This window comes from Phalacrocorax carbo, chromosome 7 (assembly GCF_963921805.1).
Source record: "Phalacrocorax carbo chromosome 7, bPhaCar2.1, whole genome shotgun sequence".
NCBI lineage: Eukaryota > Metazoa > Chordata > Aves > Suliformes > Phalacrocoracidae > Phalacrocorax > Phalacrocorax carbo.
In genome coordinates this window covers 50,675,287-50,700,951 of record NC_087519.1, presented here as the reverse complement: position 1 = coordinate 50,700,951, position 25,665 = coordinate 50,675,287, and the positions used below count along the sequence as shown (strand labels likewise).

At 38.3% G+C, this 25,665-nt stretch overlaps 1 protein-coding gene across 7 annotated transcripts in view; it reads left to right on the top strand.

The window, feature by feature from the left end:
- The first annotated feature begins 376 nt into the window (after positions 1–376).
- Positions 377–25,665, top strand: part of PHC3 (polyhomeotic homolog 3) — a 35,697-nt gene continuing 10,408 nt past the window's right edge. Inside the window, exons 1-14 of one of the 7 annotated variants that reach the window (XR_010373916.1) lie at positions 379–980; positions 1,760–1,918; positions 3,328–3,405; positions 4,907–5,065; positions 7,309–7,407; positions 10,054–10,294; positions 11,771–12,648; positions 14,106–14,256; positions 15,323–15,576; positions 16,429–16,585; positions 20,747–20,861; positions 22,217–22,367; positions 22,459–22,690; positions 22,845–22,945. Coding sequence is in view for 6 of the 7 variants with exons in the window: in XM_064457975.1 (XP_064314045.1) it covers positions 855–980; positions 1,760–1,918; positions 3,328–3,405; positions 4,907–5,065; positions 7,309–7,407; positions 10,054–10,294; positions 11,771–12,648; positions 14,106–14,256; positions 15,323–15,576; positions 16,429–16,585; positions 20,747–20,861; positions 22,217–22,367; positions 22,459–22,690 (2,800 nt within the window). In the remaining variant the exon portion in view is untranslated. Of the gene's footprint in view, positions 981–1,759; positions 1,919–3,327; positions 3,406–4,906; positions 5,066–7,308; positions 7,408–10,053; positions 10,295–11,770; positions 12,649–14,105; positions 14,257–15,322; positions 15,577–16,428; positions 16,586–20,746; positions 20,862–22,216; positions 22,368–22,435; positions 22,691–22,844; positions 22,946–25,665 lie in introns of those variants that run through there. The other 6 variants (XM_064457979.1, XM_064457981.1, XM_064457975.1 and 3 more) reach the window with 6 other exon arrangements.

Sequence of the window (25,665 nt, the reverse complement as noted above, 5' to 3'; positions counted from 1 at the left end):
TTTCAGCTGTGTGAGTTGAAACTCGTAATTATCTTCCCATTTGCAGTATCCAATGGGCAGTTTGTTAAGCACTTGGCAATGCTGCTTTTTTTTCTAGTATGTTGCAGATCTCTCAATGATTATTTTTTGGAACCCTTCTTTATTGTAAGAAGGAAACACATCTTCTCCCCACCCATTTTTTAACATCCTTTTAGAAGCAATAAACAGCAACTATACTATTTCCTGTTAGTCATAATACTAAAACTGAAAAAGAAGCTGAAGCACACACCCCTCATATATAGAGATGTGATTCATTTCAGTTTTAAAGGCGACATTTTGGGAGAGAGATTGTACTCTGCAACAGAGGAAAGTCTTGTGAGGCTGGGGAAGAATCATCAGGGATGCTTAAATAGGTAGTTTCTTCCTTGACTGTTGCTGTAAAAAGTAAAAGCATTTCTCTCCATATTCTTCCCATCTCTTTCCAAATTGAGCATGCCACCAGTGGTTTTTGCCAAGGCCACGTTTTGCTGAATGTACAGAATGGTCAGCCAGCAGTTTCTGTGCTATGCTGTGGGGAAGAGGGATGCGGCAGTGCTCCTGTGTAGCTTGCTGGAAATCTTGCGTGTAGTCCTAAACTGGTCACCTGTTGCTGCTCTGGGTGGATCTTAGAAGATTATAACCACATCTCTCAACAAATTCAATCAAGTAATAGCAAATACTACAAACTTATCTGTTTGAAAGTTGTCCATTATTCTATCTCTGTGAAGCTTAGATTTATTTATTTTTTTTTGCCTTTAAAATCAGTGTGTACTGGCCTTCTGTTTGTGAACCGCTTTTATTTCAATTCTGCCAGGCTAGACGAGCGCTGAACAGCTATGGAGAATGAACCAAACACAACAACATGTTCTGCATCGACAACCACTATCAGTACCACCTCCACTTCCCGGACACAGCTGCCGCAGATATCTGTCTACAGCGGCTCTGACAGGCATGCTGTCCAGGTACTGGGCTATGGGATGTTCTCTCCTGTCCTGTACGGTGCTCTCAGACACAGGCACTGCACAATGCTTTACACAGGATTAACTTTCAATTCTTAGTCGCTGTCTTCTTTTGCAATATCTGACTTACTGGTTTTCAGAAGACATTGTTTACCAAAGGGTATCAGGCCATGTAAGAACAGTGCAGGGTACAGGCCTGCCTCCCAAATAAGGGAGGGGGAAATGCTATGCTAGAAAGTTTGAGTTTTTTCACCATTCCCTGAGGCTATGGATTATTAACATAAGACTTTCCAAAATAACACAAAATAAAGCTGTCTGTCTGACCAACATTGACAACAGGGATCCAGGAGTGTCTGTGTGTCTGTAACTGCTGCTTTGGATCCAGCCCCCTCTTGCTGTTCTTTAAATTAGGTCTCCTCAAACTCTGTGCGGTCTGTTCTGTTGGGTTTGATAACTGAGTCTCTCTCACGCTAGTGTGGTCTCTCAAAAAGCAGAACATTATGTAGGACTTGTTGACAAGAACCTAAGAGGCTTGGATGTTGTGTTATGAATGATGCTGTATTGTCAGCTGATTGTCAGGCTTTCCTTGAAAACATGCATATATTTATGTTGACTCTATTCTGTGATTTGTCTGAGAACAGTGATGGAGCAAGTTCAGTATTACATAATTGGTGTGAAAAGAATTTATTTGGTTTTATTTCCCTGTAAAGGTAAACTTCAGCATCATGTCAGCATGGTGTGTGCTTTGAAATTGTAATTAATTACCTACTGATTCATCACAGGTTATTCAGCAGGCCTTGCATCGTCCTCCTAGCTCAGCTGCTCAGTACCTCCAGCAGATGTATGCAGCCCAACAGCAGCATCTAATGCTGCAGACTGCTGCTTTGCAGCAGCAGCACTTAAGCAGTACCCAATTTCAGAGTCTGGCAACTGTACCACAGGTGAGAGTGAAGATCGCTGAAAAAGAATGGTGTACTACTTTCTAGAGTAGGACTACAATTCTAGAGTGTTGTCAAAAGTAATAACAGCTTAAGTGCCTGAGCTTAATGCCTCACAATAATTCACTGTTATATTTGAATGACTTTGTTATTTTAAATTGTATTGTCCTCCAAACTATATGGAGGATTTTGTCCAGTGTTATAGATGCTCCAGTAGGCGACCATTCCATGCTTTATTGCATACATTATAATGCATCATGTAAATCATCAAACAGTAATAAAAGAAATACTAAAAATATACTTCATCCCATGATTTTCTCTAAAAATTGATGGGGAAAGCAATGAATAGCAATGTTTCTTAGTGAAATCAAATAAAAATAATTAACATCTGGTATCTTAGTGTGTTTTGCCACACATCTGGCTGCATTATAAGTAATGGCAAAATTCAGTTTTAACTCTGTGTGTGGAAATGTAGGAAGTAAATGATGTTTAATTTCTGAATCACAGCTTTCAACATTAGTGAACTCTGGAGGAGACCCATTTTGAAAACTGAAGCAGAGGAAAGATTTCCTTTGACCTCAGTTGACCTTGGATTGAGAATACTATCTTGTAGAGAGAGGTGGTTGCTAACAGTTTTACACACGGAAATGCCAAAACGGAGTTAAAGACTTCAGGGATGTAGCTGTTTGTTGTCCAAACTGGGACTGACTCTTCTATGCTCCTGGCTTTTTCTTCTATGCCTTTTCCATTAGATTGTGCTAATATATTGATTTGTCATTTTTTTTTGTGACAGATATGTGTGTGCGTATTTACAGAGGCAGAGCAAAGAAAATCAGATTGGGGAAGGCTGAGAAGTTTTGGTATACAGGAATCTAAATCACCATCCTTGCATTAATCTGAAGGGCTGGAGCAGCGTACTGTTGTAGACACTATATGTGCATACATAAATTATCATTCTAGAATATGAGGGTGTTCTTTACAGCGTTTATTAAGTTTGTTTTATTTTTAGAGGATTCTAATCATAATAGAAATTATTATGTGAGTTTTAACAATGACAGTTTTTTAATGATATCACATTTTAAGTTCTGAACACTGTAGGTGGTGAGCTGATCAGTTAGCTCAGTCATTAACAGTTTGATAGAAGTCACCTCTCATAGTTTTTTTCCAAGTCTTGATCTGCAAGAATCTGAGCACCTGAAATGGGGTAGGCATTTAGCACCTTGCAGATAGCATTCAGTAGTGCAGAGCGCACTTTGCTGAAAACTAAGTCCACTGAGTAAAGCATTTTTTCACTGTTAACACAGAGAAAAGGTAATGGTAGAGAGGGTTGTTTCTGATGGTTTATGTAATAATATGAACATCACTTAAACACTTTTTTATTTCAATATTTGACACGTATTCTTGCTATTTAGGCAAGCCTGTCAGGTGGGAGGCAATGCACTTCCCCCACTGGGAGTGTCACTCAGCAGTCAAGCATGTCGCAGACCTCGGTACGTAACAGAACAAAGCCCTCCATCCATTCTCAACCCCTCTTGGTTATTTTATAACTACTTGGAAAAAAACAGAAAAGATTTTAGTATTTAAATTTGTGTGGTTAAAATTAGTATTACAGAAACAGTAAACAGAACTATGATGACTCTGTAGGAAGTGTTGGCTGCGCTTCCAGCAGCTGCTCACTCTGCAAGCACTCGTGACTGTTCAGACCGCTGCAGGAGTCACTCCCTGAGCTTTCATCTCTCACATCATTTCTTACTGAATTTTTCACATTAGTTTCTTTATTCAGGGCACTGTTGTAGGTTAAAATCATAACTTTGTATCAGCAATTGAAGAGCACCAAATCTAAAGAATCCAAGTCAATGGTCATATATATATATATGAAACTGGTTAAATGTTTAGAGCATTCATTCTTTTATTGATTATCATCTTTTATCATGCATCTTTTATGCGCTTTCAATTACTTTATCCGTATTCTAGGCATGTGCTCAGGTTTCAGTTATTTGCAGCTCTGTGTTTAGTTCATGCTGTATTTCTTTAAGCGGCATCTTCAGACATGTAATTTGCAGTCTTTTACTTACAGTTCTACAGTTGTCTTGAGTAGGATTTGTAGTCCTACGGACATCCTGCTTATTAATCATGCCCTCAAGCTGTTCATGGCTTCAGTGCATAGCTTCAGTGATTTAACTGTGTATTTTTTTAAGCTCTCATAGCACTGCTTTGGCTTACAGTTGTTAGAAGTTAAATTATTCGTTCATTAAATTTAGGAGGGAAAGTCTTTAAAGATGTCTGATGTTAAACTAACATAATAATTGGGTTGGGGTTTTTCAAGGAAATCTTTTGAGTAAGTGATGAAAAAGAGCTGGGCACTTAACTCTGTTAGACTGGTTAGGAAAAAAAAAAAAAAAAGGAAAAAATAAACCAAAACCACAACAGCTTTTGTTTGAGAAGATGCTAAAAAGAAATTGTCCAGGAGCATTTAATATGAAATTCTAGAAAGTTTTAGTTTCCAGTCATTTTAAAATGTGCGTACGCAGAATGAGGAATCAAAGTCCGTATATGGCAGCACAAAGAAGTGTCCTTGATCAGGTTGCGTAACAAGCATAACAGAAAATATTAGTCCATTCAGATAATATAAGCATTTAAAGGTGCTGAAAAATTAAAATTCAGGTGTTTGTCCTTAAAATATTGCAAGCTCATGCTACATATTCTGTAAATGTATATTTCTCTGAGGTATATTTTTCAGACTTCATATATCATTGTTTATACTTCTGTTGGCTTATTATTATTTACTGCTAAATGGTTGCTTGCAGTTTAAGAATGAAAATATATGATCTTGCCAGAATCCAGTTTTGTGATGATTGGCTGAATATATTTTTGATATCTTTACAGTTCAGAGATTTCCACTGCCCCTGCCATTTTTGTCAAAGGCTTTCTAGTTTTAGACCCTAGGATGAATGAATTTCCATGACAGAAGCAATATTTTTGTTTCCTTAGATTAACCTCTCCACCTCTCCTACACCTGCACAGATAATAAGCCGTTCACAGACCTCCAACACCACCAGCAGCAGTATTACCCAACAGACTATGTTGCTGGGGAGCACCTCTCCAACCCTGAGTGCAAGCCAGGCTCAAATGTATCTACGAGCTCAAATGGTAAGTTTTGATTACAATTCTTGAGCTTGGTTTTAGTCCATCCCTGTTGTCTACACACACACCCCAAAAAAACCCCCCACCTTAACCATTCCAGTTTTTATTTTGTTTCTATAAATTATTTCTAAATCTTTAGTTTCAGATAGCATTGAGAATTTAGTCACTAATTTGCGAATACATATGTTCTAAACCACTGTCGGCGTCAGAAGTAAAAGAATTGCTGTAGCTTAGTTCTCTGGTGAATTTTGCTCAGGTATTTTTAGCCTGGTTCTACTACAACTATTAAATTGTTCAAACGTGGCAAAAATTGGAAAAAGAGCACTCGTCTATTCTGGCTGTGTAGAAGGGCATACTGGAGCCTGTCTGTTTTCAAGGTAGGTTGTTTTCCGATGCACTGGTAACATTCAGAGTTCTGACCCTTGATTAAAATTTTCTTATATTTAGCCACGATTGTTCTTTGCATTATTGCCCCTAGAATTCGAGTTAGATACATAGCTTTCATTCTTTTTGGATTCACATAAAACTCATCAGATTCCTGCAATTTGCTGTCAATATGGCATTTCCATTTCCTAATGGGCAACTTTATAAAACCTGTTTAGGGACTTTTTTTTTTTAATTTGATACTTTCTCTAGTGAGTTTCGTATTAATTGAACCTTACAAGCTGTGTGGGATTTTATAGAAACTACTGAAGCTGTACATGAGTGCTCAGGTACCAGTTGGTTCTTGGTAAAGGCCAAAGACTCTATTATGGCTGGTGTGAGTTCTTGAGCAGAGCTTTCTAGGGTTATGTTCAACTCTATGAAATAGGGAGAATCACTGTTTTACTACACTGAGGTTCAGAACCAGAGGTCCGTGACTGCAGTGGTATATAAAATTAGATGTAGGCATGAGTTCTTGCAGGAGTTGTACCTGTGAAATACATCTAGGAAAAGAAATCCTTTGTTGTTTTTCTGAGATTTTTCTTAAGCGTGCACAGCAGTGCTGTTGTGCTATATTGAGGTTTTTTTCTTTGGCTATTGTTTTCCTACATATTTATTGAAAAATTAGTATAACTCAAAGATAAGGATTTAAAGATCAAACACCTGTTTATCCATTTGCCAGTGAAAGGATTTCTTGAGTCTCTGGTTTCTAAGCAAAGCTAGATGCTGAATGCACCTAGTAGTCTTTAACAAAACAGAAATGAATTAATTTCATGTCACTGCCTTTCAATATGCATTAACAACTTAGTAGCTGAAGCAATATGAGGATGACATCGCTGTCTTTTCCAGTAGCAATCTCTCTCAATGACATGGGTTATTGATACAGTTTTCCTATTCATTTACACTGAATTTTCATCCAGCTTCTCAGTGTCAAATCCCATGCTTATTTGAATAACTGCTTTACACCCCATTTCAAGAGAGAAACTTATCCTATTAGTTTCTGTTTAGAATGTTATCACAAGATTATTTTGCTAGCCTCAGTAATTCGAACATCATACCTGTTTATCAGTGTTTCTAGGTAACATGCTAAAAGTCGTGTTTTTTCTTCATCGCCAAGACCTTTCATTTTCTGTAGAAATGTCAACTCTTATCTCTGCCTAGCTCATACCAACAGCTTCATCACTAGCTCAATTCAATTCCAGATGAAAACCTTCATGTTTTCTTCTTAGCTGCTCCTTGCAATTTTGATATCTTTAAAAATATGGAAGACTAACTAATGTCTTTGCTATATTGCCTATAAAGAAATGAATGATAGTTAGGTATGCTGGTATTCTAAAGTTAGTAATTTCAGGTTGGTTGTATGATACCTGTTCTTGCTATGAAACTTAATTAGCATAGTTAAAGTTCATATAACAACTCTGCTTGTTAAATAATATTTTGACAGATTGGAAGATCTAAGTTCTCTTTTTTAATATAGTAGATATAGATATTGGGCTGCTCTCTTGACTATTTTTGCCTTTGTTTCGTAATATTGGAGAGAAAGTCCTCTTTAAAGTGCTTGCATGAAAGATGACAGGTGTGTGCATAGGAAAGATTTTTCTTAATATGTGGAACAAATATTTTACATTACTATCTTATAGTTTTATTTACTTAAACTACCACGATAAATTGTTCTTTGTGTAAGTTCATCTAAAAGTAAAAAAGTAAATCTTAGAAGCTGTACATCATGATGTGTAAGTTATGTATGTCTCTCTAAGATATTGCATTTCTTTCACATATTTTCAAAGTTTCAGTCTGTTACCACATATTTTTTTCTTGCTTAACAGCTTATTTTTACTCCTGCGACCACTGTGGCTGCTGTCCAGTCTGACATTCCTGTTGTCTCATCATCTTCCTCATCTTCCTGTCAGTCTGCAGCTACTCAGGTAAGCTTGCATAAATTTATTGAAGGTATGTCCAGCAGAGCGGGCCAAAACTCAAAAGGAAACATTGTGCTTAAGTTTACTTGCTTATAATGGGTACTGGTTATGTACAACTTCAGTGTCGTCTGTTTGCCATCATCACATGTTTCGAGGTAACTATGTCATATTTAAAATTTGGATCCTGGATATGACATTTAGGTCTTTGTAATTAGCTCTCATCTTTAGTACCTTGAATAACTTCATGTTATCAGACGAACTTGTATCACCTTTTCACTGCTCAACATATTTGCATATCGTCTGGAAAAAATGTATGGCATAGCACAGTTTACTTCAGAACATATTAGTCACAGTCTTCTGCTGTGGAAAGTGAACATTTATTTAACAAATTTATACTCTCACGAGAGATCTTATTTTCTCTCTTAGGAGCTTCTTTAAAAGCCTTTAATAGCTGAACCTTGTTTAGAAACCTTTTAGAAATCCAAGTAAATTATACCAGTTGAATGTTCTCTGACCTGAGGTTTGGTAACCCCTTCAGAAGGTTCTGATAGATTTGAAGACCTTAAATATGTGTCGCTGTTCTGAGATAATGGTAAATCATTGAAGCTTGTCTTCCCTTTGCTTTTCCAGTAGGTATGTGAGGCGGGCAGAGCTTGCTGGAATCCAACTCTGTATTTATGAAGGATGTTGTCAAGCAAGCTCACAATGTTAAGTTCATCAGTTGAGCTGTTGTTAAAAAGACAGCCTGCTCTTTCAGTTGTGTTGTCGTCGTGTCTTGCTAGCCTTTATCACAGCTGCCTCTGTTCCCTCCAGATTCTGCAGATCAAGGGTGAAAGTGCAGACAGGAAGGGCTAGCAGCTCTTTTTGCACTTGTATCTTTCTCTTTTGCATTCAAGGCAGAGATGTCAATAAAGCATATCACTTTACAGTCTTGGTCCTTCTGTACTGCAGGGTTTCAGAGATCAGCTTTGCACAAGTCAGCCCAGCTGTGCAACTTCCTGAGACGTTATTGCAGAGGGACATTAGAGTCTCACCCCCGACCAAGAGCATTAATCAGTCAGATGAGCTGCTGTGGTGACCCTGCCAAACTCAAGCCATTCCTCTCCCCCGTCAATGTTCAGTACTGCCCTACTGCCAGATGATGTTAACCTTGGTTGTCTGGTAGTTTCTATAGCAGCAATGGCATTGCAAAGATCCGGTTTCATCCGTAGTCAGTGAGGCAGTGGAAAAGCTTTAACACCAGTACATTTTATTTTTTTTACCTTGTGATATATATGTCAGTCAGCTGGATTTAGAGACATGTCTACGTTTACCATATAAGCAAACCTGAGCAAGTAGGCAATGCCAGTTAATAAGAAAAAACCACATTTGGTTACATATATATCACAGAATGGTAGGGGTTGGAAGAAGATGGGTATGTTGTGCTTAGCCAAGATGTTTGTGAAGGTACAGTATTGTGATCTCACAGTATTGTCTTCCATGTAGAAATAGAAGAGAAACTCAGAAGTTCATGAGTGATTAGCAGTGTCTCAGTGGCACGCCTAACGTGGCCTGTTAGGTGAACTGACACTTCTCTCCTACTTACTCTTCGTCCCTTCTGCTTTCATGCCTTTTTTTTCTTTTCATATATGTCCCCCTCATGTATGACCTGAACATCTCAGATTAGTTACCTTATCTGGTAAGGGCTGCTGAAGGTTGATTTGTACTCACAGAGGTAGGATTGCAGTAAATGTCTCATGCATGCCAGTAAGGAAGCCAATACTGTTGTCCTCAGAGCAGGATTTGGATGCATCCTGTAGTAACACAGTGAACAGTGAGAAGTAAAATGTCAACTACTTGTTCATTACACAAATACTGACTGTTGGATGAGGAAGGGATTATGTAATCAAAATAGTGGATGGTGATAATAATTAGTGCTCTTTTTCATGTAAATTTTCATGTAAATTAGTGCTACAAGTTTAGTCTTTATCCTTGAAAATAAAATTCTAGCTCAGCACATAGGATTGGAAAGCTGGGATTGTTCTGCACAGAATCTTGCTGTGGTATAACAGACATTAGTGAAAATAATCAGTGACTGATTTACGTTTCAGAAGGCAAATCTTTTGTTTCACATGACATTGGAGGCGTCATGATGAAAAAGTACATTAATATTGCTGTAGGAATAAAAGGCTCAGGTTTGTTAAGACATGGATAACGTACAGCAGATTCTGGTCCCATTGGCTACCCAAGGCTCTGGTTTGTGTTAGTCTTTGCAAGCATACTTATAGGCCACTGCACTTCCGCAGCATCTGTATAAAAATAAAACTGTATTTGATTAAGATGCTTTGTGTCATTCACTTTGAAAGCACAATAAAAGAGAAAAATGCAAGTTCTAATTCAAACTAATCTAATGAACAATTTCCATTTCTTTTAAAAGCACAGTAAGAAAAGACCTTCCTGTATTTTATCACTGAAGTAATTCAAGATCGCTATTCCTCCCTAAATTTTGTGGCTTAAAAGATACTTTGATATGCAGATTTTTAACTTCTCATGTATTTTGATCACATGGGATGAGAAGCATTGGATAACATTATTTTTTTGCTCTTTTTGCCTGGATGTTTGTCATAGATGTTTATATGGTTTGGTTTTTTTCACATTTTGCTCATTTCCCAGGTTCAGAACTTGACATTGCGCAGTCAGAAGTTGGGTGTATTGTCAAGTTCACAGAATGGTCCACCAAAGAGCAGCAGTCAAACTCAGTCATTGTCTCTGTGCCCTAATAAACCTGTAACCAGTTCCAAGGGCAGCCAGCCAGACCCCTCAGAAAGCAATAGAAAAGGCGACAGCCCAACTCCAGAGTGTCGGAGTACACCAGTCACGCGGACATCAAGCATACATCATTTAATAACACCAGGTAGGATGAAAATGGAGCTGTAAGGAAGTTATTTTAATTAAAGTTAACTTGTATGTTATTGTTCTGTCAGAGTCCAGTGCTCCCTGACAGTGTTCTTTTAGATATTCTACATGAAGAGAGTTCGATATTTAATGGTAAATTTACTTATTTGTTGATATTGGATGTTATGCAGGATTTGGATTTAGCAGAATGATACAGCAATGTTCTTAAATCACAGTACAAGCAGAATATAGTAATTGCAGTACACTGTTGAATCACAGTACAAACGTGATTCTCATTACTGGTCTCTGTACGCTCGTTGTCAGGACATGTCATCCCTGACCTCTGGGAAGCAATACTTGGGCTGACACCACCTCAAGCCTCTTCAAAATCTGTTTTGTTGGTGTTTTGTGTTTTGGTATTTTTTTTGCTGCCTTGTCTGTGTCATCAGAATGTTCTCATATCAAGTACATTTTATAAATCTGTAGGTAATAGTGCCCAAAAATATGAGTGTATTGTAGTAAGATAGAAATCAAAATAAGCATGCACTTGGTTAGGTAGCATTTACGTTGCACGCAATGTATTTGCATTTTAGCTTCCTTATTTTGAAAGAGTAAGAGTAGTCTAGACATTTGGTCTGAATTCTGTGGAATTTAGCTTGGCTTGATGGCAGCTTTTAGGGAAGGAGTAAGACTGCAAATCGGGCATTCTTGAGGTTCTAATGCTCTTAGAACTTGCTTCTGTAAGGAAGAAATCCATCTTCACTAGCAGAATAAATAATAAAAGAGACAACATAAATGAGTTGTTTCTCAAGTGGAAAAGACAAAGCAAGATGATGTTTGCATGTGGAGGAAAATACGTGTGTATATGTGCTGTAAGGAATTGCTAGTGAGTCATTGGTTCACTTAAAGATGATGTGATCTCTGGAAGCTGCACTATTTTCAGATTTATACCTTTCAGTTTGTGTGTTCAAGTTCAGGCAAATACTTTGAAAGGTTTTAATTCATATTGAACTCCTGGAATTTTGTTTAGTCTCTTAAAATCGTATTACCTAAACTTTAACTTAGCAGTTCTCAACAAATCCTGTTGATTGTGACATTCTTATCTCTTCCATTCCAGTCTGTTTCAAAGCAAAGGTTAGATCCATCTAAAGTTGCATGAAATTCTTAAATAAGCAAAAGCTGGATCAGCAGTAATCTTAGAACTAGCAGCAAAAAGATGAGCTCAGATACTTTTTTATAGAAAGTACATATATGTGTATATATATGTAAAAAGCATGGCTGTGTTCCTTTATTCATTGCTGCATTTTGCTTTGGAAATTGATGTATTCCCCTAATAAATTGTTCTTGTGCACTATATGCTGTCAAAGAAGATATTTCTAAACATCCAAAGAGTTGAAAAAGTTGTGCTGGTCTTACTTTAAAGTAGTGTTTTTGTAGTGTTCTCTGGACTTAAAGAAATAAATACTAACTGTCACTTTTCTTCCCCTCTTCACAGCTTCATATTCTCCATTGCAACCTCATTCCCTAGTAAAACATCAGCAGATCCCACTTCATTCACCACCGCCAAAGATTTCCCATCATCAGCTGATATTGCAACAGCAGCAGCAAGTCCAGCCAATTGCACTTCAGACTCCTTCGGGTCAGGAACCCCCTCCATCACAGCACTGCCTACCACTCCCAAGCCACAGTCTTCCTCCGGGTCCCAGCAGTGTCCAGTCTCATTGCTCACCGATTCACATCCATCCTCCACCTCTGACACTATCCCCTACTCCGTCCCAGTCAGCTCAGCAGTCAGTAGTGGTATCCCCTCCACCTTCTCACTCCCCTAGTCAGTCACCCACCATAATTATACACCCTCAAGCACTTATTCAGTCACAGGCAAACTCCCTCGTGCCAACAGCTCTTCAGGCAGAGCAGACTGCTCCTCAGCAAACTACCAGCAATCCAGCTCGACCGATTGCACAGCCACTTAATCTTCCGTCGCATCTTCCGCTTCCTTCTTCCCCCGCTGTACATATAGGGTCAGTAGATCAGCCCAGCTTAGTTTCCCCAGGCCAACAGATCGTGTCCTCGACACCACACCAGCAATACTCCGCCTTGCAGTCCACACCTATCCCTCTTGCAGCTCCGCCTCAGCTGTCGACATCTTCAACCCAGATTCAACAACTGCCATTGCAGTCTGTGCAGTCTTTACAAGTGCAGCCTGAAATTCTGTCCCAGGGCCAGGTTTTGGTCCAAAACACTTTGGTTTCTGAGGAAGAGCTTCCTGCTGCAGAAGCTTTGGTCCAGCTGCCTTTTCAAACTCTTCCACCACCACAGACTGTTGCAGTAAATCTTCAGGTGCAGCCATCAGTACCAATTGAAACTCCAGTGGTAAGTGGCAATATTGCAGTCTTTTGTTCTTTATCCTTGGCTTCTGTAAAGAGCTGTAAGTCTGGCTCATTGACTTCAGAGGGAGCTAAACCAGGTGCTGGACAGAGGACCAGAAGAAACCTGTTGATTACAGAAATGAGTTTTAAGAAAACAACAGGCATTTTCCTCTGATGTGGGGTGTTTTTTTTGCTTTTTGTAATGGATCATCAGTCAAGACTATCAACCAAGAATCATGAAAGTGCAACTTTTTGACCTAAAGTCTTAATCAAATTGCAGCATATCTCAAGTTAAAAAAGCAAATAAATATATGTCAACACTTAAGTCAAAATTAATTTTGATAAATATACTATACGGACCGTAAGCTTTTACCTCTTTATGTTAATACAAATATAACAAAGGCAATTGAAATTTTGAGTAGGGGAATCATCTCTATACTAGGTGTGAAGGTGTGTAGCAGATTATTAAGATAATAGAGTTGTGGATAATTAATTTTGTACTAACATTGAAAAAATCCTCCTCATAAAAGAATGGACATTTTTGATGCTGACTCGGTGTTCCCCACCGCTGCCGTTTAATTTGGTTCAAGGTCAGTCTCAGGTGTCTGCAGTTTGTAACCGAAGGTTTCGCCTTTGCTCACACTGAACTACAATCATGTACAGTGGAATATGAGTGAAATGAAATTATAAGCAAATAATGCGGACATTGAAGATGGCATTGATAGGCTTTTGTGGTAACATGCTGGTGAGGTTAGTGTGAGCAAAAGAATCAACAGTTCTTGTAGGCTTTTTTCAGGCTACCAATGGGTAAGGAAGAAGGTGTGATGTTTATTTTTATTTTATATTAAGAGCGTGATGATAATCTCAGCTCTGGTATTTCATGTAGAAATTGGGCAAAAGAGTAGAAGCCAGGTTTGCTTTTGACAAGGTAGTGTTTTACATCCTAATCTGCTAAACTGGCTGCCAGTAATTCACGTAAATTTACTTTAATAGTTTTGAGGAAAATACCTTACAATCTCTTAAAACCACTAATGCTTGATAGCCTTGATGTACTCTTCTGAAATAGTCCGTTTGATTACACCGCTGTATAATATCAAGAACGATTTGCGGACTTGTCATTATGTTATAAAGCTTGCATTTTGCAGAAGTGTGTAAATAGCTACAAATGTGTGTGTAAATAACAATACAGTAAACTGTGAAGATAAGATATTGAAAAAGTCAAGTTCTCTGGTCGGTCTGACAGGAGAGCTGCGCCTCTTTATATTTTGGTATTTGTAACAAAATACTTGAATTTTGCTCTCATCGACATTGTGATGCCCCCAGAGTTCGGAAACTAGTATTTTATTAGGAGACTAGCATATTTTAACTGGCAATTTATTTTAAAAACTGTATTTATGCAACTCTTTCAAGGTATTAAGATAGAATGGAAATCTCTCTAAAGCAATAGTTTGTTGGATGCAGATTTACCAAGTGGAGAATGTATGTGAAGAAGAGATGCCCGAGGAATCAGATTGTGTCCATATGGCTAGAACACCTACACCACCCACTTTGTCTCCACCAGCCATAACCTTGGGGAATGGAGAGGCACTTAATTCAGAAGATCCCCTGTCAGGTGAGAACAAATGCCAAACTAAGGTAGCTGTTCTGCTAACTTCTACTAGTTATGGATGTTTTAAATCAGAAATCTATTATTTTGATATTTTTTTAATATAGTTTAGGGGTATCATCATTTAAGTAAAAGAAAACATATGAAATATATTAGAAACCCACAGGATAGAATGAATGATTCAGTCCCAAAGGTGTGGCTTATATATGTATTTGGATAACGTGTAGCATGGAGAATGCTTATTTGAGCTCTTTAGCATATACTTTTATAATAAAAATCTTAAGAGGAGTGTCAATCTCCAGTTAATCTGTAAGTGGTGGCAGTGTGATAGGGGCAAAATACACTGATTGATCGGGTGTGAAGATTGATTTTGCAGAATCAGGGTCGGCAATCAGTGGTTGCTGTCGGAATGGCTGACTACACTGTATGATTCTGTTTGGCACCCTTTCTCTTACACGCCACAGTAAGCAGCTGCTCTAGCGCAAAAGCTACCAATGAAAATTTTTCTTCTTCAGTGACTTGTAAGATACACATGCCTGTATCAATTGTTGTCCTGCAAACTACTGTAACTTCCCTGATGTGCTAAATACACAAATATATACTCTATACATAGTAGTATTGTGTGTGTAAATATATATGCTATACGTATAACAGGGTGCTTAGTGGCTTGATGTTGTATATACTTGTGACCCTGCAGGTTACTGAGGCTCAAAGCATCCCTGAAAAAAAATTCTCTCTTTAGAAGTATCTCAGCTGCTCAGTCTTGAGAATCCAGTGTTTGACAATACTGGCTTCTGCTTTTGACTTAGGGATTTGTGATTTGTGTAGGTAATGAATGGCCAGCTATGCTTATAGTTAGTACACATTGACTAAAGGAAAATGTTTACGTGAGAACTTTTCCTTTGTGGAATAGTCTGTCAAGGAAAAACATCTTGTTCTGAAGGTAAAATCTGTAACACAGGCATTTCCCTGTGGTTCATAGGATGATGGGTGTGTTATCACCTCTTATTTCTACAATTCTGAGCCAACAGTTGGACATAAGTGATATAACATATTTTGGTTTTTTTTTCAGAACATGGGGGCCTACCTTCAGCGACATCATCAGTCAGTGCCTCAGTAATTAAATCTCCATCTGATCCTTCACATGCCTCTATTCCACCACCACCTCTTTTGCTTCCAGCAGCGACAACGAGGAGCAACAGCACATCACTGCCCAACAGCATTCCTAGCCTAGAAAATAAACCTCCACAGGCTATTGTTAAACCACAGATCCTGACCCATGTTATTGAAGGCTTTGTGATTCAGGAGGGGTTAGAGCCATTCCCTGTAAGTGTAAAAGTTGCTATGAATTTTTTACTATTAATTTATGAAACACTATTTTTAAGGATGATATTTGTGACTAGTAGCCGCGTATATCTTGGATCATTTTTCAAATGTTGTTCTTTTGCCTTTTTTCCACCGATTGGTAACCTGTTTCTTACAATATTCAGTATACTTGTGTATTGTTTTGTATTGTTTTACGTATATAAGCGGAATTCATGCTACTGTTTGGCTTGCCAGTATCACGGGATGACAAGGTACTAAATGAAGAGAGACACAGTTGAGTAGATAGGCTATATCCAGAGATAACTACAGAGAGTGATTTTAGGCTACCATTTACAATAACTTTGTTTTACGTTTGGCTGTCTCCTGGAAACCTCAGCTTAAATAATACCTTAATTTAAACCTCTGAGATGAGTCTGTATTTAAATATCTAAAAATGTTAAAATTTTGTTGTTTAAAGCGCTAGCAAGCCCCTTACGGAGCTTGGTGTGATTAGTGCTGTGTCTGGTAAGAATTACTGCTGAAAATTTTAAATCCACAAAGGGACAGTTTAAAATCTCTGAGCCTGCCTTAATAACTAACTTAATGTGTCTCTTGTTTCCCATTCCTTCGTTTCTTTAGAGAGACTGTGTTTCTTCCTTTGTTAAATGTAATTGCAAGCCCTGCAGAGCAGGAGTGAGTCTTTGTATTTGTTTGAGAAATGGTATTTAGAGCGTTGGCACTATATAATAGTAATTCACTGATAGGGAACAGAAACTGTGATTCTAGTCTTTGTTACAGCCGCTAAGTCGCAAATACTGTTTTCAGTTATTCATTGTTCGGTTAATCACTGTTCCTTTGCTTTTATTGCAATAGGTAAGTCGTTCATCTTTGCTGGTAGAACAGCCTGCAGAAAAAAGATTGCTAGTGGAGGGTCAAATAATGAGTGTTGTCTGTGTTGAATCAGACTTGCAGAATACCAAGCACGCAGACAACTCATCGGACACAGAGATAGAGGATATGATTGCAGAAGGTTTGTAGTTTCTGTTTAAATATCCATATATTTTTTCCCCTTCAGTTCTCTATGGATTACAGAATTGCATCCCGTCCACACTTCTGGAATCTTTCTCGAGTCTTTATCTCTAATATTTTCAAATGTTTTTTACTAGCTATACGTCATAACAGTAGTTGCTGTAGATGCACATACACATCAGGAACCTATGCGCTTGTCCTGCTTAGAACACAGTGGTCTGCGGCACAACTCATGAGCTAAACTGAGTTCTCCATGCAGCATCCGACATAGTCATCATCGTGGATTTTTTAGAACTCGGCAATCGACCCTTTTGGATGTGTTACACCAATATTACTGTTCAAGCCCAAGTGTAGGTAGCCTCATGAGTGTTATGAAATGGAAATTAAGCCATGGCCTGGCCCAGAGAAGCCAAGTTATTCTTTAACTCGCATTTTTGTATAAATTCATCCAAGATTTGAAAGTCCAGAATTTTTCAGCCACATCTGGATTTTCTCTTCCACAGCTTGAGCAAATGCACAGGAGCTGGTTTTGGTGATCTGTTTACATTTGTCTTAGCACAACTCTTAGTTTCATTCACTTAAAATAGTTCTTTCCCCTTTTTAATATCAAAACTGGAGCGAGCAGGGTGAGAAGGGACAAAACCAGTGCCTGCTACTGCCACAGCTCTGTGTCGGGGTGGTGGCTGGAAATAGTCAGGACAGCGTGTCCAAAGCAGTAGCAAATGTCACCAGAGCTGTGCTTCAACTGCGTCCCACGGCAGGCTTGGCAAATTGTCACTTAATTAACACAGTCCACCCCCCCGATCTTTTCTCACAGGAGTTTTCAAGGTAGCAACACCAATGGCAGTTTGTTGGTTACGGTGGTTTCTGCCTTGGTGAATGGTACTGAAGTGCGGTAGGGAGGTTGGTGGTATCCATTGTGTATGTCAGCAAACAGATTAGCTCAAAATTCAGTCTTTTAGATTATTAAATACTAATACATTATTTTTTTACCACAATTATTTATATTGGTTACAGCTTCTAAGTGTATTGGGTGAAACCCAAGTCAAGGGTTGCATACAAGGTAAAAAGCTTGCTTTAGAAAGCATTCTGAATTCAAGAAGAGTATTTGTTGGTAGTGAAGTCAAGTAAATACGGTTGGAATTTTTGCATAAGGATGATTTACTTTACTGCTCAGGCACTATGTATCTCTGCTGAAAATTAAGAATATATTTTTACTTGTGGCACTGATTTTTGGTAGGAGCTGCTTTAGCTTGGAACCACTTTCTACTGAAAGGAAATATTGATGGGTTACAGTCCTTCTATGTGTTGATATAACACCTGTGCAAAAAAGTCAGAAACCGTGGAAGCAGTGCCTGAAAATGAAACATAAAACAGGATTTCCTAAATTATGGCTGATTATATGATTGCAGTTACTAGTATATCTCAGTGTAGTCCAGAGCCCTTTTTCATTTTGCAGTAACAGCCTAGCTTAGGCAATGGCAGATGTTTGAAGTGCTTTGCTTTGTAACTGTAACTTTCTTTTGATTACATTGTAATTAGGTTGTCTACATAGAAAAAGGAGCAAACAATTTTTACAGGGTCCCTTTTTTAAATATATTACACAACATTCTATTGCAAAAACTAATTTGAGGCCTTATTCACAAACCTTCACATAGGCATGGCAGACTAAATTTTAGAAGGCAAGCATCTGGCATATTAACAGTGGAGGGTTGCAGTGTGACTGGAAGTTTTCTAAACCTTTGTTTCGTTTGATTTTAAATTGTTGTTATTTTTTTGGTATCATCTCCCAGTGAAGGCTTCCATTTAACCAGTTCTTTGAGAGGGAAGTCCAGTGACATGAAAGCATCAAGCACGAGAGGCTTTAATAAAAAAAGTCATGTGGTAAATTGTATGACTTTTTTTGACTTCTTTTATTATTTTACAGCTCAATGGAGTTATACTGCTTTTCTACACACAAAGTGAAACTTGTAAATCTCTTAGCTCATGACTGTGCTTAGTAACTTGTTTAGTAAATTGCTATTAAACAAACTTACTTGCTTGGTCAAGAGCACAGCTTAGGTTTTTTAATACCTTGTTTTACCCCAATACGTTTCAAACAAAAACTTTTTGCCATCTGGTGCATCTTCTAGAATATTTGAAGTTCTGTTTGCAATAGGTATTTTTTCCTTAATTTGTTACAGTAGATCTTAATTCAGTTTCCTTTCCAACAGCATTCCCTAAGAACTCTTCAGTATTAACACTATGGTTTTTTCTCAGATTTCAGACAGCTTGTCTGTTGTTTTATGGAATTATTCAAGCATTCATGTTTTTGTTTTTAGTTATTGTTCCCGACAGCTGCTGTTAGGTTTATGTGCACAATTTGCAATTACTCATTAGATGAGCTAGTAGGAAACATTCTGCACTGAGACATACCCACGTATGCAGAAGTTTAGCAAAGGAGATTCTCTGATACTAAACCAGGGTATGATTGCATGTATGATAGAAACACCGAATATGTACAAGAAAAGGCTTTTAGCATCCCTTTTCCCTTCACTCTGTTATCACTTTTTTCCACAAAGCATGACCTAGATTGGGAGTGAAGGGGTTTTGTGTTTTTTTTAGAGAGTGATTTATTTGAAGGATGCATCTCTCGTATTTAATGGCAGTTGCAAGGTTGGTCAGATTTGGTATGTTTCTGATTTCCAGTTTTCGCTTCCTGTGCCATACCAACTTATTAACCTGGAGACTTGCAACATGGTAATTTTCACTCTGACACTGCCAGAGGATTTGTTGACTTCAGTTATGTCTTTGAGTCCTGATACATCAGACACGATATTCAAATACCCTTTTCAGGATTTTCAGCTCTTTGCTGTACTAGTGCTTTTTTGTTACCTTGTCAGTACAATACTTAGTGTTCGCAAGCAGTTTAGTGAGTTAACACTGCTCTGACAGACTTTTACAAATTCATAGTTAAAACCTTTCAGTTAAACTTTGATACTTGCATTTGCATTAGCTGGCATCGGAGCTTAACAAAGAATTTAGAACAAAAAGCTAGTTTGCAGGTTTTGCAACTAATTATGTAAAATTATAAGTATGAACGGGGAAGGCAAATAGCAAGAGGCAAAGTATATGAACCACTGACTCCGTGTATTAGAAATGTGGGAGAAATGTATGTTTGTTTAGTCCTCAATTTTTGCACAATGCATTTTGCCCGTGATTGCAGCCATGTCGCATGCAGTTCCCTTACTTAACCTGAAAGAACACAAAACGTTATGTTTCAGTTTGTGCCAGCTTCGCTCCTTCACTCCTTATGATGCATTTCACAGATGGTGCATGGGGATAAGGGATTGGGTTTTTTTCTTCCGTGCCAGCAGTCAAGTTGGTTTGCAGATATGGTGGCATTATTCTAAACTGTGTACAAACCACGTTCCACACATGAAATACGCTTCCAGCAGAAGAGAGCGTAGACATTCAGCATGTGCCATGTATGCTGCCTGTTGCCTTGTACTGCCTCCTTTTGGGCTTTCCTCCTTTTTCTTTCACTGATGCCTCTCTCAGCTGTTGTTTGAGTTCTTCATAAGGAGCAGGAAAAACACCTCCTCATCTCACCAGTAACAGGAAGACATTCTTGAACAGTAGGCTGTAAATCGGTAGATGCTATAAGCCTTTTCTCTCGAATATTCAGCTTATCTTTTTCATAGACAAGATCCAGTGTTTTACTTCCTTTCCTAAGTCCCGTTGCTTGTAGCAGTTGCTTATTCAAAGAAAGTATTTTAAAAGGTTAATTCATTATGTCATTACAGGAGAGCTTGAATTTAGACCGTGGAATGCACAGTTCTCTTAATGAACTCTTTATAAGCACTTCATGAGGACTGTAACAGTTCTTTTTTATTGTTCTCTATGTTCAAGGACATACTTGCTCATGGATGGCTTGAAATTTTAACAAAAAAGCTGATTAAGTTCATTGAGTAATTTAATTGAGGGTTCAGTAAGGTTCAGTTTGCTCAACATCTTTTTTATAGAGAGTGAAATCTATGACCTGCTTAGTTTTGCATAGTTTTCTGTGAATCAAAATATGTAACGTGTTAGATATTTGAAAACCTCCTACCTGCCTGCTTGAGACGGGAAATTTGAGCATAATTTTGTGTCACTCAAACTTATGCCTCACTCCTTTCTTTAGAGGGACTGGATGAAATCGAAAATGATCTTCTGAAGTGTGAATTTTGTGGAAAAATGGGATACTCTGATAAGTTTCTACGGTCAAAAAGATTCTGCTCCACATCCTGTGCCAAAAGGTACTCTGTCTAGTTATTGCTTACCATTATCTGGTTAATGGAGTAGCATGCAAATAGTATCTGATGTTGAAAAATAAACAAACAGTGAGACTGCCTTCTACCCAGATTTGCAGAGTGTACGTGTGCAGAGGGCTATGGTGGCTTACAATATATTTCAAGAAGATAGACAAAGGGAATTACGGTAAAATTGTGGACCTGTTTCCAGGGGTGCTGTGTCCACTGTTGGGCTTATAGGAGGGTGATGAGTATCATGGAAGAGCAATCCATTAAAGGCTTACTAAGCATTTGGAAACTGTTGCAGAGGTTCATGGGCCACAAATCGTTATGTATTTCTCATATTTGTATTGTCTTGTTGGACAGTGTCAGAGCGAGCGCTGGGCTAGGTGGGCTTTCTTACAGTTTTGTGTGGTACTGGGGAAAAAATAACGACTGAATCTATCTTGGCATAATTGAAGTGCTGCATAGACAAAAAACATTCTTAAATGTTTTTAGTAACAGTGTAAGAATTCTTTATTTGCCTAGAGTAAAATAGAAATATTCATGAACATAAATAATTTACCGTTTTCTAAAGCTTCTTTCTTTAAAATAATGTGATGCGATTTGCTTGTGTGTGGCTGGTTTCTGTTTCTCTTTGGGTTTAGTATGCTGGTTTTATTTTGTTTTGGTTAACGGAGGAGCAATTCATACTCAACATCTGAATGTAAAATCTTCCATCATTATAGCTGGAAAATTTATATTTAGTCCCAGATGTTGTAGAAATGGGGAATAGTTTCCCATTTCTAATCACCACGTGGTTCTTTTCTTGCATCAGTGTGCCTTGAGACCCCCTTTCTCTTACGTCTGCTGCTTTTTTAATCGCCAGAGTGAGACATTCCCATTTTAAGTAGCAAGAATGTATATGTTTGATTTGGTACTTGTTGGGACACTGCCAGCACAATAATCTTATAAGAAGGGATTTGGCCCTTTTGCCTCCATCCTCCTTTGACTGGGTATCGGCTGGGTACAGAAAATGGAAGCAAAAGATACAATGTGACTTTGGGCTTTTAGGGGACATGTTAGAGAAGCAGGATTGGACTATGTGATAAAATGCAAAAGCATTTCTATCATAGAAAAGTTCCAAGAATGGGAAAGACGGACACCTTCCAGGGATGACCGAGATGTATTTGGTCTTGCATCAAGACAAGGGGTTTGAGTAAACGGCCTTTGAGATACCTTTCTCTTACATTTTTGTGTCACCTGTTGTTGTCTTTGATTAGGCAGCATTTCTGTAGACAACGGTGTAATTTTATTGTTACTTGATTGAACGCAGTCCAAAAAACTATTAGTGTGTTATTGACTATATCTTACTTATTCAGGCACAGCCTTAGTTGCACTAAGAAATTCGGGCTGTTTACATCAGACAAGACCAGCCGCTGGAATCGGAAATCAGATAGCCAAAGTCTTGGGCGACGCGGGCGTCGACCGAGTGGCCCTGACGGGGCGTCACGAGATCATTTTCTTAGACAGGTCTGTGGAATATTTGCTTAAAACTATGGCGTTGTTTTGGGAATTACAAATAAAATATAATACTGTAGTGTATTTGTACTGCGTTTTCCAGCTTCCAATTACTTATCCATCTGCAGAAGAAGATATGGCTTCTCATGAAGATGCTGTTCCAGCTGCCATGACCACCCGTCTGCGCAGACAGAGCGAAAGAGAGAGAGAACGTGAACTTAGGGAACTAAGAATGAGGAAGATGCCAGAGAGCATTGACTTGTTACCAGTGGTGCAAGCTGACCCATCAGTATGGACTGTTGATGAAGTTTGGGCCTTCATACATTCTTTGCCTGGTATGTGCAATAAATTCTTCAAGTTTTTCTTAGCAGTTAAGCTCCTTGCTTTTTAGCATTGGTGTGATGAGGAGGTGATGTTGTTACAGCACTAGTGTACTCGTTGGTTGGTGATAGAAAATGGAATGTGATTTGTTTCCTCTTGTTCCTTCAGCACAAATCCCGTGTTGATAGAACTAGTCCCACTTCTGCTGTTGCATCCCAGCTGATGGAGATTAGAGCTGTTCCTCCCTTCAGTCTGACTTCTCTCAAGAGGTCAGTAGAGAGATCAGACACACTTCCTCCCTTTTACATTTTTCTTCTCTTCCCTCCTTATTTGCTGCTTATCCAGTAGAAGCAGCAGGGAGGGAGTTCTTTCCCTTTACACAACTGAAACACGATTTGAAAGACCTGTCCTGATATAAGTCATTAGAAAAGAATAAATGAGTTTCTTCTATAAAGCTAAACTTTGGTTTGCAGAGCTTTGCTCAGTAACTGAAGTGTAGAGAACTGCTGCATATAGACTCTGTATACTGGTAGACGCAGTCTGTTCTCAGAAAAAAATAACCTTGTTTTGCCTTATTTGCAAACCTTTTGTTTAGCTCAGGATTCACAGTTACCTTTATATCATCATCAGGTTATTTGACATTTATTTATCATTTCCTAACTCTCATAAGCTTTAAAGTTTCACACCCTCCCCTTTCCCAAGGCTGCCATTCCATTGGATGGGATACTGTAATCCTTTTGGTAACAAGGCCCGTCTCCAAAGTAGCAGTCAGACAAGAATTTTTGTTGCTTACCCATGTAACTCATGTCAAAACATTGAAACCCAGGTTAAGTTTGTTCCTAATTTTCTAGTTTAGAAATGCTAAACCGTTTTTCTGTATATCCCATTAGGCTAATAACCTGTAAGGAGTGTATCTTCATTGCTAAGTCATACACATGGGTTTCGACAGTTTATTTTGTATGAAGTAGGTGAAGCAAAGAGTTGAGTAAGGGATGTCTTAAATGAGCAAAATCATCCCTGAAGTACCTTTCTTCTGACAGTTTATAAATTGCGATTAAGTTATACTATCTGCTTCTGGGAACCTGCAGTCATGTCTGTAAAAACAAACAAAGCTCCTTAGGTTTAAGACGTGGCCATTCACGTTATCTGTGTTACCAGAATTTGACTATATCGCTGCTGCTCTGAGTTACTATTGTTACAGATTTGAGGTTCTAGTTAATTCAATAACTTCCCGATCCGAGGTTCTGCAGAAGAATAAAAGATATTCCTGTCCTAGAAAACTTAAAAGTACCACATAAACACAATTCACTTGCAAGTATGGAAACAAAAATATTCTTAAAATGTGGTTTCTGTTTGGAAAACGTTACTTGTAGAATATTTCACCAGCTGCTGGATCTGGGGATTTTTGTGTTCTATAAACAAAGTAATCTTCGATTTTTAAACAAACTTTCTGTTTTCTGCATTTAATGAAAATTTATTATAATTACTCATTCCCATCTATATTAAGGCCTAGCTTCTCAAATACTTTTTTAAAAAGTTCAGTAGGTATTTAAAATTATATTCACAACTTGCCAGATTTTTTATTGTTAACAGAGCTACATTCCGATTTTTTGGCAATTTGGGTGTTTATTCTGTACAATATATTCTCAAGCCACTCTCTTGAAAAAATATTTTTTCATATGCTGTCGGAGTTGAATAAAACAAGAAACAACACAATTGACTTTCATTACGCTATTTTGCAATAGCTACTTGGTGCAGTCCATGCAGACCATCTGCCGTGCTGTAGGAGACAGTGGTTTGTCAGCTTTTCATAAACATTAGGGGCATCTGTTTTGATTTACATCTTTCTGCGTAGAGCCTGGAGCTGAGATCCAACTGCAGAGTCAAGTGTCCTTGTCAGGCTTTTCCTGAATTCCTCCGGAGTCTTGTGGAGAAATGAAGATTGTAGGTCACTTCTACTGTTACTTATTTCCTTTGGGGGGAAGAGACAGCAACAGTTTCAGCCCCAGCAGAGCTGTTCCTCCTTTCTTTCTTCAGCTGCGAGATTAATGGTCTTTCCCCATTTTCCCCATTGGGACCCCCAATAGGTTTCCCCCATTTACCCGCTTCCCATCCTTTCTTTAGCTAAGTTATTGCACAATAAACAATTGCAAAAGTGCTTAAGAATACCCAGAAGTGCTTGGATGACGGAACTGAAATACATTTAACTTTCATCCTTTGCTTTTCCAAAATGCCTTTGAGAAAAGGTATTTTAGAAAAGTTGCATGGAAAGGCTTCAAGTCCTGCTTAAAGAAAAAAAGCCTGCAACAACCACCAATTATCTATTTCAATAGGAAAACTTTTGTTCCTAAATGCAAAAACTACTCTTGATCTCTCAGATTCTTTGTCAATGCCGTGGTCTGGCAATCACCATGCTCGGGTCTCTAAGTCTGTGATACCTTTCACAGAAATAACTTAGTACGTGACTTACGGATGTGTTGTCTGTGGTCAGCTCATAAATAAAGACCTTTGTGACGATGGTAGGGCTGCTAGATCCTCCTGAGAATGGTCAGTTATCTTAAGATTTTTCTTTATGTTACTGTCAGTGTTATGTTCACTTTGTAGCTGGAATTGGCAGGACTGTTCCAGGAGCTCTATGACAACTCTGGGCTCCTGAAGAATGTTCTCTTATTGATGGTGGTACAGTTTGTAGCTGGGCTGCACTAGTGCGTTACTGTACCAGAAATATTAAAAGTAAATGTTATGGAATACATGCAAGTGATAAAGCATTTTAATGGCTTTAGTGGCTATATAAATACCGTTTGTGACAAACTAATCTGTTTTTTTTTTTTCTTCCAAAGGATACCACTCTAACTTCTTGTTACAATAAATAATGCCCAAGAACTGGGCGTTTCTCATGTATTAAAGCTGCATTATTTTAAATGCTATGCAAAATAGTCCTTGGTCTTGATTAAAAGTTAGTCAGCTGCTGCAGAGTAGCTGGTTTACT